Source organism: Rana temporaria, chromosome 1 (genome assembly GCF_905171775.1).
Source record: "Rana temporaria chromosome 1, aRanTem1.1, whole genome shotgun sequence".
In the NCBI taxonomy this organism is placed as follows: Eukaryota; Metazoa; Chordata; class Amphibia; order Anura; family Ranidae; genus Rana; species Rana temporaria.
This window is the reverse complement of record NC_053489.1, coordinates 173,593,378-173,610,498: the sequence shown is the minus strand read 5'-3', so window position 1 is coordinate 173,610,498 and position 17,121 is coordinate 173,593,378. Positions and strand designations below refer to the sequence as shown.

The 17,121-nt window shown below is 38.8% G+C and overlaps 1 protein-coding gene across 1 annotated transcript in view; it reads right to left on the bottom strand.

The window, feature by feature from the left end:
- TMEM116 (transmembrane protein 116) overlaps positions 1-17,121 on the bottom strand; it is a 90,150-nt gene that overhangs the window by 11,388 nt on the left and 61,641 nt on the right. Inside the window, exons 5-8 of the mRNA XM_040346257.1 lie at positions 13,531-13,623; positions 9,430-9,479; positions 6,753-6,830; positions 1,287-1,422 (exon numbers count right to left, since the gene is read on the bottom strand). Of these exons, the coding sequence (XP_040202191.1) occupies positions 1,287-1,422; positions 6,753-6,830; positions 9,430-9,479; positions 13,531-13,623 (357 nt within the window). The remainder of the gene's footprint in view (positions 1-1,286; positions 1,423-6,752; positions 6,831-9,429; positions 9,480-13,530; positions 13,624-17,121) is intronic.

Genomic DNA, 17,121 nt, shown 5'->3' with positions numbered 1-17,121 from the left:
AAGATGAAACATAGAAGCTGCTGTCTTCCATACGTGGTGGACCTGTCTGATGGTAGGTCATTTTTGGTCTAATGCAGTCACCTTATGTACTCTTATGCCGCGTACACACGATCTGATGGACCGTTTTCATCAGACGAACCGATCGGGTGTGGGCCCCATCGGTTATTTATGCATCGGTGAAAAAACTAGGAACTTGTTTCAAAATTATCTGATGGTTAAAAATCCGAAAAAAACGATTGTCTGTGGGCACATCCATCGGTTAAAAATCCACGCATGCTCAGAATCAAGTCGACGCATGCTTGGAAGCATTGAACTTCATTTTTCTCAGCACATCGTAGTGTTTTTTTACATCACCGCGTTCTGACACGATCGTTTTTTTAACTGATGGTGTGTAGGCAAGACTGATGAAAGTCAGCTTCATCGGATATCTGATGAAAAAAATCCCTCAGACCGTTTTCATCGGATGAACTGATCACGTGTACAGGGCATTAGTCTCTAAACTGACCATTGCTAAAGCTTGGAGGAAGCAGTTTACTTACTTCTCTGAAGTTAAAAACAGGTTGGATGGTTTTTATGTTAATGAACATTTGACACGCACCAATACCAACAACCATAAGAAATTCAACAAGATCTGGAATCCCTGGGTTGCTTACCGTCACTCTAAACGTCTTCTGTGATACGTACCCCTCTTCACCTCCTGTCTCAGTAACCTGGTGTGTTGGGGGTCCCCTGTGCCAGCTTTCCCATTCTTTCCCTTCCTCTCCCATCCTATAGTACAGGAGTACCCCATTCATTCCAGTTCTCTCTCCTAATCCCCCATCTTTTTTTTTTTAGCTTCTTCTACATCCCCCCCACTCCCTTTTCTTCCTTTTTTGTTTTCCTCTTTCTTGGCTGACCATCTTCTTCTTGTCCCATACATATGATGCGACTTTTAATATCAGCACTCTTTGTACAGATTTGTTACTCTTCTCATTGATCTGAGATACTCTCCAGCTACGTCGTCACATCTTCACTGATCGTTTTTCAGTGTGTATTGGATACCAGTTTGCCTTATTGTTGATCCATGTATTTGGCTTACTTTCTCTGCAACTGCAATGTGAACTGTTTGATCTGTACACATGCTTATACCAAAAATATTAAATACTATGAAATTGAAAAATAGAATGGTTACCATGCACAACTGTTCCAGATTCTCTCCGTTCCAGTCTTAATACATTTCAAACTTTGTGTGCTAAATGTAAAACAATAAATTCCATCAGTTCTACCACCACTATGATGTTACATACCAGTATGGGGATGACTGTAAGGCAGAAGGTAGCCAGGTAGACACCCGTGCTATACAAGTGTAAGCCATTACAGACAGTGTCAGTATATCTCTCTGGGTCTGTTGTTATCTGGGATCCAACATTCAACACCAAGCAGCTGTTAAAAACATTAGAGCAAGTCAGTCATACAAAATTACTGTCTTTGTAATAACAATACAGACGTCATTACTGTTTATATTTTTACTAACAAAAGAAAAAGGCACCTGAGGTCTATTCATAAAGGGCCAAATGTTATGGTCACCAAAGACTAACCAAGCATATGCCAGTGAATCTGACAAAAAACTGTCACCCATTCCAAGAAAGGCCGATTCCACATGAAATGCTGATTTTATCAACAATAGAACCTTTACCATTTACCACTGTGAACTAGGCAAAACTAAGATTTACCAACAAACAGTGTATATCACAACACCTCTGTACCACACAACTCCCCACACATGCCCATTCTATATGGTCGATGAACATCAGGACAATCCTGAATACTCAGGGCGCAGTGAAATATTTTATTATCTCTAAAATAGTTGCTTTCATACTCTACTGTTATTTTGCAATATATAAGTCTTCTCAGGATAGAAGACCTCTTTTCGGCCACCAACCAAGTGGGCAGGAAGACCTTTTTAGCATCAACATGCAACAAGCCTCCAACCTATATACACAGCTGATTAAAGCAGCTCATGCGGATGATAGAAACAGTACTTTGCAAGAAAAGTAAAAAGGACAAAAAGGGTACCATGTGGACCCAGGGGCTATTGAAGTGGTGCAAAATAGAGATTTCAGACAATCAAAAATTTTTATAAAAATAGAAAACAATTTATTACACAGGAATTATATGACATAAATATGATAGATAGAAAATAAATCTTGATTAAATACATGATGTGGAATCAAGACAAAGCATTGTTTTGGTCAGCTCTACATGTTTCACTCTTTTGAGTTTCCTCAGGAGCTTTTAGACAGACAATGCTGGATATCAAAGAAAAGAAATCAACAAAAAAAAACATATAATCAAATAACTGTAAAGTAATTTTTACACATCAAATGTATACTAATAAATATACAAATAATAATTAATAATGTAAAGGGGAAAATGAATAATAAAGATACATCAATTTTAGCAGAATACGCATGTTCAGGGGTCTCAATCATAAATAGATAAACAAGGGCTCCGAAATACAATTAATAGAATTAAATTTTCAAATAAACTTACCAAAGGTTAAAGAATAAATATGTCAAAAAATTACAGCATGAAAGAACAGCAGATCACACAGGAGTAGCCAATGCTTCAAAGAAACCGAAAATACCTCAAGAGAACCACAGCAGAATAAGAATAGTTGTTTATGCTGACGTCCCGGTCACGTGTCCGCATCGCGGCGTTGTGATTGGTCAATCACCGCCGCGGTGGCGAATTTAAAGCCCAGCGCCGTGTCTTGGCGTTCTGACTGTCAGACCAGACACACGCTCTGTGAGGAAAGGTTGTATCCCTCACAGCCATCCAGGTGGCTATGCATCGCTTCCTTTGGATTCTTTTCAAACCAGGTATTTATTCACAGTTCATTTTTGACTTGTGTTTAGTGTATTCTTTGGCTACTAAGGATCATTTATGTGCCCCTTTTTGGGTGCACATTCATTCCTTTATTTTTTCTTTTCTTTTTCTTTGTTTTTATTATTAAATATATGATATATATATATATATATATTTATATATTTTTCTATAGAGTGATTGTCCACTGCAATCAATTTTCCACCAACTGGCTGCAACAATGCCCCTTCGTGATTTGATTCACTAAGTGTAGAACATATGGATTGGTTCTATTAATATTAGTTCCTTCGTCTCAAACAGACAGGTACTTTTTATTATTTATATATATACTCAATCCTGTATCAATTTGGAAAGATTTCCTGGACATATGTATATACATATGTATCCTTTATCTTTCAGATATTTATTCCATATTAATCGGCTTTTTATTCTGCTGTGGTTCTCTCGAGGTATTTTCGGTTTCTTTGAAGCATTGGCTACTCCTGTGTGATCTGCTGTTCTTTCATGCTGTCATTTTTTGACATATTTATTCTTTAACCTTTGGTAAGTTTATTTGAAAATGTAATTCTATTAATTGTATTTCGGAGCCCTTGTTTATCTATTTATGATTGAGACCCCTGAACATGCGTATTCTGCTAAAATTGATGTATCTTTATTATTCATTTTCCCCTTTACATTATTAATTATTATTTGTATATTTATTAGTATACATTTGGTGTAAAAATTACTTTACAGTTATTTGATTATATGTTTTTTTGTTGATTTCTTTTCTTTGATATCCAGCATTGTCTGTCTAAAAGCTCCTGAGGAAACTCAAAAGAGTGAAACATGTAGAGCTGACCAAAACAATGCTTCGTCTTGATTCCACATCATGTATTTAATCAAGATTTATTTTCTATCTATCATATTTATGTCATATAATTCCTGTGTAATAAATTGTTTTCTATTTTTATAAAAATTTTTGATTGTCTGAAATCTCTATTTTGCACCACTTCAATAGCCCCTGGGTCCACATGGTACCCTTTTTGTCCTTTTTACTTTTCATTTCTTATCGGGGTGAGGTGCTATTGACAATTGGTATTTGTTCACAAAAATTCTTTTAGTACTTTGCAAGAGTTGAGCCTATAGGATCAGCAGAGGAAAGCTTGATAATAACCTAAAGTGTAACTTCAATAAAAAATGAAAGTTCTGATCACCCTCCTCTACCATTAATTAAAGTTATGGCAGGTACCTGCTCCCTCCTCTGCATTTCTTGCCTGCGCCCATGCGCAGTGGGAAGCCAACTGTGTAATAGCAGGTACTCACAGCCAAGATGACGGCACCAGGGATCCGAAAACCTGCAAAGAACGGGCCTGGTTGAACACAACACTGGACTCCTGGGTTGGTAAGTACCTGTTTATTAAAAGTTGGCAGCTACATTATTTGTAACTTCTGACTTTTATTTATTTTCTTTTTCTTTTAAGAATAACCATAGTTCCTCTCTAAAGTGTATGTATAGACAAAGCTTTTTTTTTTTCTTTGGATAGAGTAAGGAAGCTAAATAACCCCTGTCAAGTTGTTACTGCTGTCCCCACTACCCGCTAGGGAGATTTTACCTTTCTTTTTCCTGGCAACAACTGTCACCAGGAAAAAGTCTTGGGAAATTCTGAAATTTAGAGTTGTCCCTAGGAGAAGAGGTAAGAGCAGTCTTCCAATGTGGACATTTGTTTGAGTAACAACTATCAAAATGGAAATTTATTTTGAAACTTTCTCATTTCCTGTTGCGTCTTCTGGAAAGGAAATCTACCCAAAGAGACACAGGCAATAAAAAATAAACTGACATGAGTTTTAACCCTATAAGAAGACACAGGCCACACAATGAGATTGGAGGAGAAGCAGTTAACCTTAAGCTGCGTAGGGTTTTTTTCACTGTCAGGGTGATAAGGTGGTATCAGCAGGAAGTATTGATAGTTTTAAAATACTCTTGGACATACATTTTAGTGAACACAATATACAGGGATATGGAAAATAATTATTGACACAAACACACACACACCCACACAGGTTGAACTGGATGGACTAGTGTCTTTATTCAACCTTAACAACTATGAAACTATCTAAAACCAAACAAATGTAGACAATACATACCCTTGCTCAGGTCTGCTGATCGTCTCCATCCTTTAGCCACTTCCTGTCTACATACAATGGGGCAAAAAAGTATTTAGTCAACCACCAATTCTGCAAGTTCTCCCACTTAAAAAGATGAGAGAGGCCTGTAATTGTCATCATAGGTATACCTCAACTATGAAAGACAAAATGTGGAAACAAATCCAGACAATCACATTGTCTGATTTGGAAAGAATTTATTTGCAAATTTATTTGCAAATTATGGTGGAAAATAAGTATTATATAGTTCATCTCAATACTTTGTCATATATCCTTTGTTGGCCAATAGAGGTCAAACGTTTTCTGTAAGTCTTCACAAGGTTGTCACACACTGTTGCTGATATGTTGGCCCATTCCTCCATGCAGATCTCCTCTAGAGCAGTGATGTTTTGGGGCTGTCGCTGGGCAACACAGACTTTCAACTCCCTCCAAAGGTTTTCCATGGGGTTGAGATCTGGAGAGTGGCTAGGCCACTCCAGGAACTTGAAATGCTTCTTACAAAGCCACTCCTTCATTGCCAGGTGGTGTGTTTGGGATCATTGTCATGCTGAAAGACCCAGCCATGTTTCATCTTCAATGCCCTTGCTGATCGGAGGAGGTTTGCACTCAAAATCTCACGATACAATGCCCCATTCATTCCTTCATGTACATAGATCAGTCGTCCTGTTCCTTTTGCAGATAAACAGCCCCAAAGCATGATGTTGCCACCCCCATGCTTCACAGTAGGTATGGTGTTTTTTGGTTGCAACTCAGAATTCTCTCACCTCCAAACACGACAAGTTGTGTTTCTACCAAATAGTTCTACTTTGGTTTCATCTGACCATATGACAATCTCCCAATCCTCTTCTGGATCATCCAAATGCTCTCTAGCAAACCTCAGACGGGCCCAGACATGTACTGGCTTAAGCAGGGGGACACATCTGGCACTGCAGGATCTGAGTCCCTGGCGGTGTAGTGTGTTACTGATGGTAACCTTTGTTAAGTTGGTCCCAGCTCTCTGCAGGTCATTCACTAGGTCCCCCTGTGTGGTTCTGGGATATTTGCTTACCGTTCTTGTGATCATTTTGACCCCACAGGGTGAGATCTTGCATGGAGCCCCAGATCGAGGGAGATTATCAGTGGTCTTGCATGTCTTCCATTTTCTAATTATTGCTCCCACAGTTGATTTCTTCACACCAAGCTGCTTGCCTATTGCAGATTCAGTCTTCCCAGCCTGGTGCAGGTCTACAATTTTGTTTCTGGTGTCCTTCGACAGCTTTTTGGTCTTCACCATAGTGGAGTTTGGAGTGTGACTATTTGATGGTGGTGGACAGGTGTCTTTTATACTGATAACAAGTTCAAGGTGCCATTAATACAGGTAATGAGTGGAGGACAGAGGAGCCTCTTAAAGAAGAAGATACAGGTCTGTGAGAGACAGAAATCTTGCTTGTTTGTAGGTGACCAAATACTTATTTTACACCATAATTTGCAAATAAATTCTTTCCAAATCAGACAATGTGATTGTCTGGATTTGTTTCCATATTTTGTCTCTCATAGTTGAGGTATATCTATGATGACAATTACAGGCCTCTCTCATCTTTTTAAGTGGGAGAACTTGCACAATTGGTGGCTGACTAAATACTTTTTTTGCCCCACTGTACATGCACTAAAGCATCTGGTGCACATCACTGTTCTGGTGTGACAGTGGGGTATTGTTTACATTCAGCACATATACATGATTTCTTATAACATGTTTTATTTACCTGTGACTGCTGTTCTCGTAGCAATGATGACTATTCCCAATGCTCAGGGTGGGCAGAGTGAACAAGAAAGGAACAGCACTGAAATAAATAGAACTTTATTAATAAAGAGGCAGTACAAGCAGATATATTTACACAAAGGTAAATGATGTGAGGCAAGGTAATCCTGTTGTTTCTTAAAAATATTTAATGCATGCTTGTGAATGAGGGGTTAAAAAACACAGAACCAGCGGAGGGGAGAGATGACTAACAACAACTAGAGTAATTAAAGTAATTAAACAGGTGAGTATTGATAAGAAACAGCACGTTGTATAAGAAAAAATAAATGACTAGAAATCAATACCAAATTGATTAAACCGTGCTCCTTCCGTTTTAAAGTGCAAAGTGATTTCTACTAAACAACAATGTGATAATATGATAATATGTGTGTAAAAAGTTCAAACAACAAAAAAAGTTCAATAGTGCAAATAGTGAATGTTCAAACAATGTATCAGAGTCTTCAGACAATGTATCTTCTTATTTAAATAGTGTACACAATCTTCAAATTCCTGCTGAACATTAGGTATATTTGACTGAGATTTCCTCCATCATCTATCACACATCCTACTCACCAGACTTCCATGACCCCTATTACAGGTAGTCATAAAACGCATATGGGTATATCCAGCAGGAGTTATACATGATTCCAATGATAATCCCAACGTTTAACCGACCTCCAGGACACTCAAACCAAAAAGGAATCCAGATCGTTTGAGCACGTTCCCAGGCAAAAAACGATTTGAGGAGAGTTGTCCAATGGTTAATGGGAAAAATCAAAAAGAAAGGGCTTCCATAGTGAAGTATGTCACGATTTTAATCCAAAAAACAGATAAAAACAAGGTAAAACAGCAAATGCATGCAGCTTAAAAATCCATGTGCATGGAGATGCCATAGTGCGTTCCAGCTGGGCTTAAAAAAACGGCGGAAATTATATATCACAAACAATCACACTTGATTGTGATACGTCATTTCTGCCGGTTTTTAAAGCCCAGCTGGAACGCACTATGGCATCTCCATGCACATGGATTTTTAAGCTGCATGCATTTGCTGTTTTACCTTGTTTTTATCTTTTTTTTTTATAAAATCGTGACATACTTCACTATGGAAGCCCTTTCTTTTTGATTTTTCCCATTAACCATTGGACAACTCTCCTCAAATCGTTTTTTGCCTGGGAACGTGCTCAAACGATCTGGATTCCTTTTTGGTGTGAGTGTCCTGGAGGTCGGTTAAACGTTGGGATTATCATTGGGATCATGTATAACTCCTGCTGGATATAGCCATATGCGTTTTATGACTACCCGTAATGGGGGTCATGGAAGTCTGGTGAGTAGGATGTGTGACAGGTGATGGTGGGGGAAGAAATTTCAGTCAAATATACCTAATGTTCAGCAGGGATTTGAAGATTTTGTACACTATTTGAAGAAGTTGATACATTGTCTGAGTTCTCTGATACATTGTTTGAACATTCACTATTTGCACTAGTGAACTTATTTTGTGTTTGGACTTTTTTTACACACATATTATCATGTTGGTGTTTAGTTGAAATCACTTTGCACATTTGCACTTTAAAATGGAAGGAGCGCAGTTTAATCAATTCAGTACTGATTTCTATTCATTTAATGCATGCTTAATTTGTATCTTTAGATGTCATATCATCCACATACAAATACATCATCAACTAAGAATATAATAAAAGAGAACTAGATTAAAATAACAAATATAAAAATGGTGTTGCAGTAAAAAAAATAAAAAATAAAAACGTCTCTGTAGAAGCGCCATATTTTTGTTTTGGTCCTATTCTTATAATTCTTTTTTTTTGGGGGGGGCGTGCTAATTAAAAAATCACCAATTTTGTCACCTAGAGAAGTGCTTCACTAATTTTCAGATGCCACCACAAATACATATACCTTTAAATCATAGTTAGATTTTTTGGGATTCTACTCATTTTGGCTTAATTTATACTGTGATGGGCTACTTTGCTAAAGGTGTTGAGAAGCTTCATGTAGCAAAATTGAGCTGGGTCTGTGTACAAGGTCCCGCCCCCCTAGAATAGCTTGTGTGATAGGCGGAACACTGATTCAATCTACTATCACACAAGCTGGTCTAGGGAGGCGGGACTTTGCACACACAGACCCAGCTCGGTGACATCCGAGCGCCGGAGGACAGAGGGAGCTGAGCGCGCCGCCCCTGCACCCACTGCCGCCCCAAAGCCTGGCCTCGGTGGCTTGTGAGGAAACCGGCTCTAAACGTGTGTTGACAATTCCACGCATGCTCTGAATCATGTACGAGACGGAAGCGCTCGGTCTGGTAAAACTACCGTTCGTAAAGGAGGTAGCAAATTCGTCACTCTGTAACGGACTGAGAAGCATGAGGCTGAAAAGCGCGAATCGTCTCTCACCAAACTTCTACTAACACGACTGGTATTGAACTTCCCTTTAATAGTGCTGTTGTATGTGTTGTACGTGAATACATTCTTGGCGTTTGGAATTTCCGACAACATTTGTGCGACATGTGTGTGTGCAAGACAAGTTTGAGCCAAAATCCGTCGGAAAAAAATCCACGGTTTTGTCATCGGAATGTCCGATCGTCTGTACGCGACATTAGGTGATATGATAGTCACAAAAATAGTGGGCTTTTTTACCTGGATAGAACTGTTGTTATTCTTCCAAAACAGCACTTTTTTTCTGACATCTACATTGGGGAAAAAAAGCGTGTCACTTTTTTTGTATATTTCCATTAAAGCTCACCAGCAGACAGATATCGTTTTTCCATTCCATTGCTGTCATGAACTCAGACTCATTTTTACCTGACCCTGAGTCAAGTGAGTAATGTTCATTGTATACCATCCTAGGTCTTGGACAAGTGTTTTGTATTTGTTACTCTGGGTTATTCTTTGAACAGACAAACAGGAGTCAAAAGTACCTAATATGTCAGCAGTGACCCAGAGTAAGTGCCTCCAGGTAACGTATCATGAAAAGCAAACATTAAATCGTTTGAAGGTGAACTTACGGGACAAAATGATCTGACTGACAGCAGCTGTGAAATACAACTTTTTACCTGAAGCCATGTTGTCAGTTTGGTCCATCAATCAATTCCTTTTCTCCTTAACCCCACGCAATGGAAGCGTTACAGTTCAAGTGCATTGTTCAGTAATAAGAGTAAGTACTAATGTACAGTAACCAGGGTACACTATCCCCAGCAAATGCTTTCTAGGACATTTTCAAATGTGGATAGCGTTATCTTACAAAGCTGGTGAAAAGCTGAAGTTCGCCATACGGCTATTGATTTTTATATTTTTTAAGCCAAAATTCCTTTTGTATATGGCCAGGTTACAATAAATGTGTGATAAATGTATATGTGTCTTTCACCATTGAACATGAAATATTAAATAGCACATTACAAAATTCCTGTATACATCATTATACCTGCAACGCCAGAATTAAAGTTGGCCATACATTTTGGTGATTTGGTCAACTCTCACTGAATCAGCTGAAATTCGAATCATGGGTGGCCCTGCCAGCACCACACAGCTCGACAAACGTCAAGCGAAAAAAAAGGTCAGGTGGAAAATTGCTACCTGAACAGCGACTGCAGCCAGTCAACTACAATCACTATTTGGAAATTCTGACAGCTGCAGGTGCCAGCTGTCAGAATACAATAGCCGGCAGATAGATTAGTTAATTCGTACTGTGTTACCATGAATTGAGAAATCTAAGGCTGAGTAAAAGAAATGTATTTAATGCTTTTCGATGGTTCAAATGGGCCCTGAAGTTGCCACTGCTCTAAGCTTCTGTAATTTAGGTTACTGACCTGAAACCTGTATGCAGCATAAAGATCAAAGTCAAAACTATTGATCCTTATACTTCTTTTGGGTCAGTATTTTCTAGCAAATGCAAATGTCAATGGATCAGTATGGCAAACTTACATTTTAAAAGCAAAGGTCAGCAATGGCAGCCTACATATCTACCTGACTACCGGTTTCTTTTTGTTGACAAATTATGGGAATATGTAGGCTGACCTCTTCTTAAAATGTTATTTTGCCGGCCTCTATGCTGATCCAGTGGCTTTAGTACTTTCCGGGTCAATGACCCAGAACATGTATTGGTAGGATGATTCAAGTCTGGAATTCAGTGGGGTGCAGTTTTAAGATATAGGTTGCAACAATACTATAAAAAATATAATAATAATAATATAATATTTGTATCTTCTGCATTGCCTGTGTCACTGTTGATAAATCCCCTTCTTCATTTTATTCAAGCTTAATCATCAACTATGGCTCTATAGTTATATATAAACAAGCCAATACATGATGGCTTTTTTTTTTGTATAGAGTAAAACTGCTGTTATTTTTTATTTGGTCACCTGTGTCTCACTGGGGAGATCAATTTATTGCCCTATATATTTAACCAAAAGTAATGCCTTGTACACACGATCAGAATTTCCGTCAAGGATGTATTTTTCCGATGGAATTCCATCGGTGTCCATACACACTGACACCAAATTCCGACCGTCAAGAACGCGGTGAACTACAACATTGCAACGAGCCAAGAAAAATTAATTTCAATGCTTCCGAGCATACGTCGACTTGATTCTTAGCATGCATGGTTTTTTATCCGTCGGAGTTCCATACAGACGAATGGAATTTCCATCAGAAAAAAAGAGAACATGTTCTCTTTCTAAAGCCCCATACACACGGTCACACTTTTTGCCAACCAACTTCAAAATCTGCAAGTTTTCTAACTTGTCTGACCATGTGTACGCTTCATCAGACCAACTTTTTCGGGTTTTCATCCAACAAAAAGTTGGGTCTGCAAACGGACCAACTTTTCGGCAACAGAAGTCCGATGGTGCCTTGTCTGACAGTGTGTACAGCAATCCAACCAACTTTTGGACAAAGTGCAAATACGCATGCTCAGAACCAATGTTAAAAGCAATAAACAATAGCAGAAGTTAACCAAAGGGTGGCGGTAAAGAGCAGAAAATAGCAAAAAAAACACGTGATGTTAGGAAAGTTTTAGAAAAGTTTGCAGAAAAGTCTGACTGTGTGTATGCTATGGGTGTGGCCGAACAAATCAATTAGGACAAAAATCCAAGGGAAATTTTGTTGGATGTCTGACTGTGTGTATGAGCCTTTAGTCTGTCGGAATTTCCGAAGGAAAAACTCAGATGGGGCATACACACGGTCGGAATATCCGATGAAAAAATTCATTTGGACTTCATTCATCGGAAATTCCGATTGTGTGTATGCGCCATTAGACGATATCTTTCTGATTCATTAGGAGCCCCATCTTAAGGTTCTTGAGGAACCCGTTGAAATTTGCTGACTGCATGACTCAGTCGGCCACTTCCCGTTCAAACATCCTTTAACTGAACAAACAAATGAGCCGGACAGAAAATTGTCAGCTGAACAGCAGCTGCATCCAATTAAATGCAGTATTTGGGTATTCTGACAGGCACTGGCTGTAGCTGGCAGTATACAACACAGCATGGATGGGGCAATATGTTAGATCATTTTTATTCAGCCTCCAGGTTGAACAAAAATAATCGAATTTATGTGCGTGCGTCAAGCTTTGGACAGCTGTCATGGAAACAAGTGGTCCTACTAAAAGATTTCCCCTTTATTCTTGTTCTGGTGGCAAACTAACATTTTTGAATTTACCCTTACTTTCATTCCTGGTGACATTGGTGATCAGGACAGTAAGAGAGTTAATCTCTCTAATGGGAACACAGACAGCAATAAAAAAAAAAAAAAACTAACAGTGGTTCTAACCCCTCACTACTCTATCCAAATCTAAAAAATATTTTTGCTTTAGTTATAGTTAAAATGATCAATTAGGTTTAATCAATTTTTAATTCTTAACAAATAAAAACTATTGTTAGTTATACTCCGCTTAAAATTCTTAACAAGAAAAAAAAAACTGTTGCTGTTGGGACATCTTCAACTACCAACTCCATCTGAACATTAAAGCGGGGGTTCACCCTAACATATCTATAGACTGTTTCATCCAGCATACTGCTGACATCAACAGTATGCTGGATTATTTTTTTTTGGTCTGTACTTACTTTTGTTGTTTTCACCCGGCTTCCGGGTTCTCGCTCCCCCGGGAGTAGGCGTTCCTAAGCTCTGCATAGATGATTGACGTGCAAAACCAAACCGATGGTGTGTGGGCCCCATCAGTCAGTTATCCTTCGGTCAAAAATTTTAGAACTTGCTTTAAAATTGAACCGATGGACACCTAACCGATAGGTCAAAACTGACGGTAAGTATGAAAAAAAGCATCGGTTAAAAACCCGCGCATGCTTAGAATCAAGTCGACGCATGCTTGGAAGCATTGAACTTCATTTTTCTCAGCACGTCGTTGTGTTTTACGTCACCGAGTTGGACTTGATCTGTTTTTTTTAACTGATGGTGTGTAGGCACATCAGACCATCAGTCAGCTTCATGGGTTAACCGATGAGAACGGTCCTTCGGACCGACCGTGTGTACGCGGCCTAAGTGTCTCCGATGCCCCTGTACCTCTGGCCACATGCGGTACCGCATACACCAGCAGTGAAACTGGAACGAATTATCTGAGTTTTCATTATTTCCTATTTGGAAACTCACTTTGATATACGAGTGCTTTGGTTTACAAGCATGCTTCTGGAACTAATTAGGCTCATAATTCAAGGTACTACTGTATAAATCTTTTTTAGCACATGCAAACACTTTAAACTAAAAATTAAACACTAACCAGTAACTGACCTTATATAACTCACTGTCCAGCCTTCTTCTCATGATACTGAAGTTTTGCCAAGTATAGTTTAAGGTGTGGAAAAAGGTGGATATATAGAACATCTGTAGAAATGAAAAAGAAAAAAAAAAAGGAAAAGATGTGTATTCCTTGAAAAAGGGTCACTATAAAATGATAATATGGTTACCAAAAGATTAAATAAACTAGCGGATATTCTTGTGCCAAACATGATAACAGAGATCTAACATATAAAAAGTACTATAGAGAAGAAACAAGACATACTCTCAAAATTCCAGGTACAATTTCTAGAAACACAAAATTGCAAGAATTACAATAAAGCATTTTGTACAAATGGTTTATTACCAACTATTGCTATGAGTGCTGAAGATGCACAAAACAGGAACATACTTTATTATCATGTTCATAATTAAAAATATGCAAATGTTGGTTGTAAATGTTAGTGACCATTGCCAAAGTCATAAACAAATCCTTCAAAGCAATTATTTTATTACTACACGAAAAAGTTTCTTCTGCCAAAACATTGAAATTATTCTCACTTTATAAAGAATGGTTGAACATTTTTAAACATTTGACAGAATCAGAGAATATATTTTTTTCTCAATTTTTATAAAGAAAAAGGAGCATCCACTCCCCACGTCAAAATACATTTTAAGTCCCTCTTAAAATTGAGTTTACCTACAAGAGTATGGCCGCAAATAAATTCAGGTAAATTAAGGGACAGTATTTGCCTGTAAATACTTTACAGTTGTCTTAATTTTTTTCCACGAATTCCATTGTTGTCTCTATGTTGTGTTAAGCCACACGACCGTTTTTCATGACGTGAAAAATTAAATTTTTAAAAATGGTCATTAAAAACGATCGTGTGTGGGCTCAAGAGCATTTTTTTATGACATGAAAAATGGGCATTAAAAATTTAGAACATGCTCTATTTTTTCTCGACGTTTTTCACGTCTTGAAAAACGGTCGTGTGTAGGCTTTAACGACGTGAAAAAAACGTGCATGCTCGTAAGCAAATTATGAGACGGGAGCACTCATTCTGGTAAAACTTGCGTTCGTAATGGAGATAGTACATTCGTCACGCTGTAACAGGCTGAAAAGCACGAAGACTGAAAATCGTGAATCGTATCTCACCAAACTTTTACTAACACAAAATCAGCAAAAGCACCCCCAAGGGTGGTGCCATCCGAATGGTACTTCCCCTTTATAGTGCCACTGTACTTGTTGTAGGTCACCGCGCTTTGCTCGAGCATTTTTTTTTTCACGATCGTGTGTATGCAAGGCAGACTTAACAAGAATCACGTCGAAAAAAACGTTTTTTTCTAGACCATTAAAAATGGTCGTGTGTACGAGGCATTAGTTCCGCCATTAGCAGCATTTGATCTATCTTCTATACCAAGGAACCATTGGTGGGATTTTCCTTGATTTCCAGCTTGAAGCTAGATTACTCTTGGCTCTGTTTAGCAAATAAGGCAGTATGCCATATCGTTAAGCCTTGCGTGAAATAGTAGAACAATGGAAAAAGTAGAATTTAGAAATCGAGAGGTGGGGCCCACCCATGATCTTAGATATCACATTTGCCCCTTTTGACCACTACATCTAAGGCCCCTTGCACACGGTCATAATTTACTGATGTTTACTTAGGATCTCGTGACATCCGTGTGCAAAGGGCCAAAAACTGTATGTAAAGACCTGAGTAATGTTACGTATAGGCAAGTAAAGGGGTGTAAGTGTATAGATGAGTAAAATTCTTCTTCATTGCCAGTATTGTAATATTCCCATTAATACTTATGATGCCCGTGTACAAGGGGCCAAAACGAGTAAACATGCGTAAATCACTGCACCAAAATGAAGAATTTTCGTTTTACTGCTTTGTGCTCAACGCTGTATTACTGATCTTTACTCAGCTGTGTGCAATGTCCCATAGATAGCAATGCATCTCATTTCAGAATAGTGAAAACTTCAGTATATTTTACTCCTTTGTGCAAAAGGCCTTAATAACCAGATATAGACATCATATATGCGCAACAGTCTCCCATTATTGCATCCTCTACAACACTTTGAGGAGGAGGCCATGGAGATGGATGCCAATCAAGTAGAGGATAGAAACTAAAGTGCAGCCAGTTTAAAGTTCAACTCCTCAATTTATGAACTAAAGATGTTAGAGAAAATATACGCTATGCAACACAATAAATGTAACCAATTCTTGGTCCTGTGTGGCTTGTATGGCTCAGATACAATAAAGACTTGCCTTTTGGTCAAAATATATAAAGTTTTATATATTTAAATCTGAACTCCCCTTGGCCGAAGAAGGGGTTAAAAGCACCCGTGTTGCACCACTTCCGAATCTCTTTTCAGGTGCTTTGGAAGCGCTGCCCATTCATTTCAATGGGCAGGGTGTTTTGGGAGCGCTGTATACAGTGCTGAATGTGGCCCTTGGGGCACTATATCTCCTATTGATACCAACAGTAGGTTACTATTTCTCCCACTGACACCGATGATGGGGCCAATTTCTCCTACTGGCACCGATAATCGGGCACTATCTCTCCCACTGACACTGATGATGGGGCACTTTGACTCCCACTGACACCGATGATGCGGCCCGATTTCTCCCACTGGCACTCACAATGGGGCACTATTTCTCCCACTGGTACTGGAGATTGGGCATTATTACTGCCATTGATCTGAGGCAATATTTCTCACACTGATGCCAGTAATTTGAACTTTTCCTCCCACAGACACCAGCGATGGGGCCCTATTCCTCCCATTAATACCAATGACGGGGTATTGGTTACATCCACTAACACTGGGCCATTTTCTACTCCCACTGGGCACACTCCGGCCCCCCCCGAAGTCTGGAGAGCAATAAACTGCCCCTTTTTTTGGAAAGATTGGAGACCCCTGATCTAGAGGAACCTAAAATAAGTATAGTTGTGGAGAAGGACAGAAGAATATGCATTCAAAATAAGGACCGTCTTTACTAAAAAAAAAAAAAAACATAGCAAAGAGTCTGGTTAGTTTTATTAATTCACCAATACAAAGCACTGACATTGTCAATATCCAATCACATACGTATTCACTGAGCAAATATGACATTCCTTCTCACTCTGCCCTGGACTTGCCTTATCCAACATTTAGACTTTTCATGTGAAAAGCACTTCTTGTTTATAATTATAATTATTTGAATTCCATTGTGTTCATTTCCAGCCCCTGCTGTGAATGTTTCCCTACATTATAATAATGGTAGACAGCACACATGGCGTTCAAGGTGTTTTCATAAACGTTTTCCTGTGAAAAAAAGTTCATTACATGTTTTCCATGTCGTTTTCTTTGCATGCAAAGCAGCAGGCTGCCTGCGACATCTCATTGTGAAAACACAAGAGTTTGTGAAATCATAACCAGTCCCTCTCCCTTTATTCTTCCTTTGTAATTTTTCACAGTCGTATTTGAAAGCACAAAATGCATGTAATACAGTGACGTATCTAGGGTATGGCAGCCATGGCAAGTGCCATGGGCGCCATATGAAGGGGGCGCTGTTGAGTGGCATGCGCAGCAAGGCACTTACCAGGGTCTGAGGGTCTCTT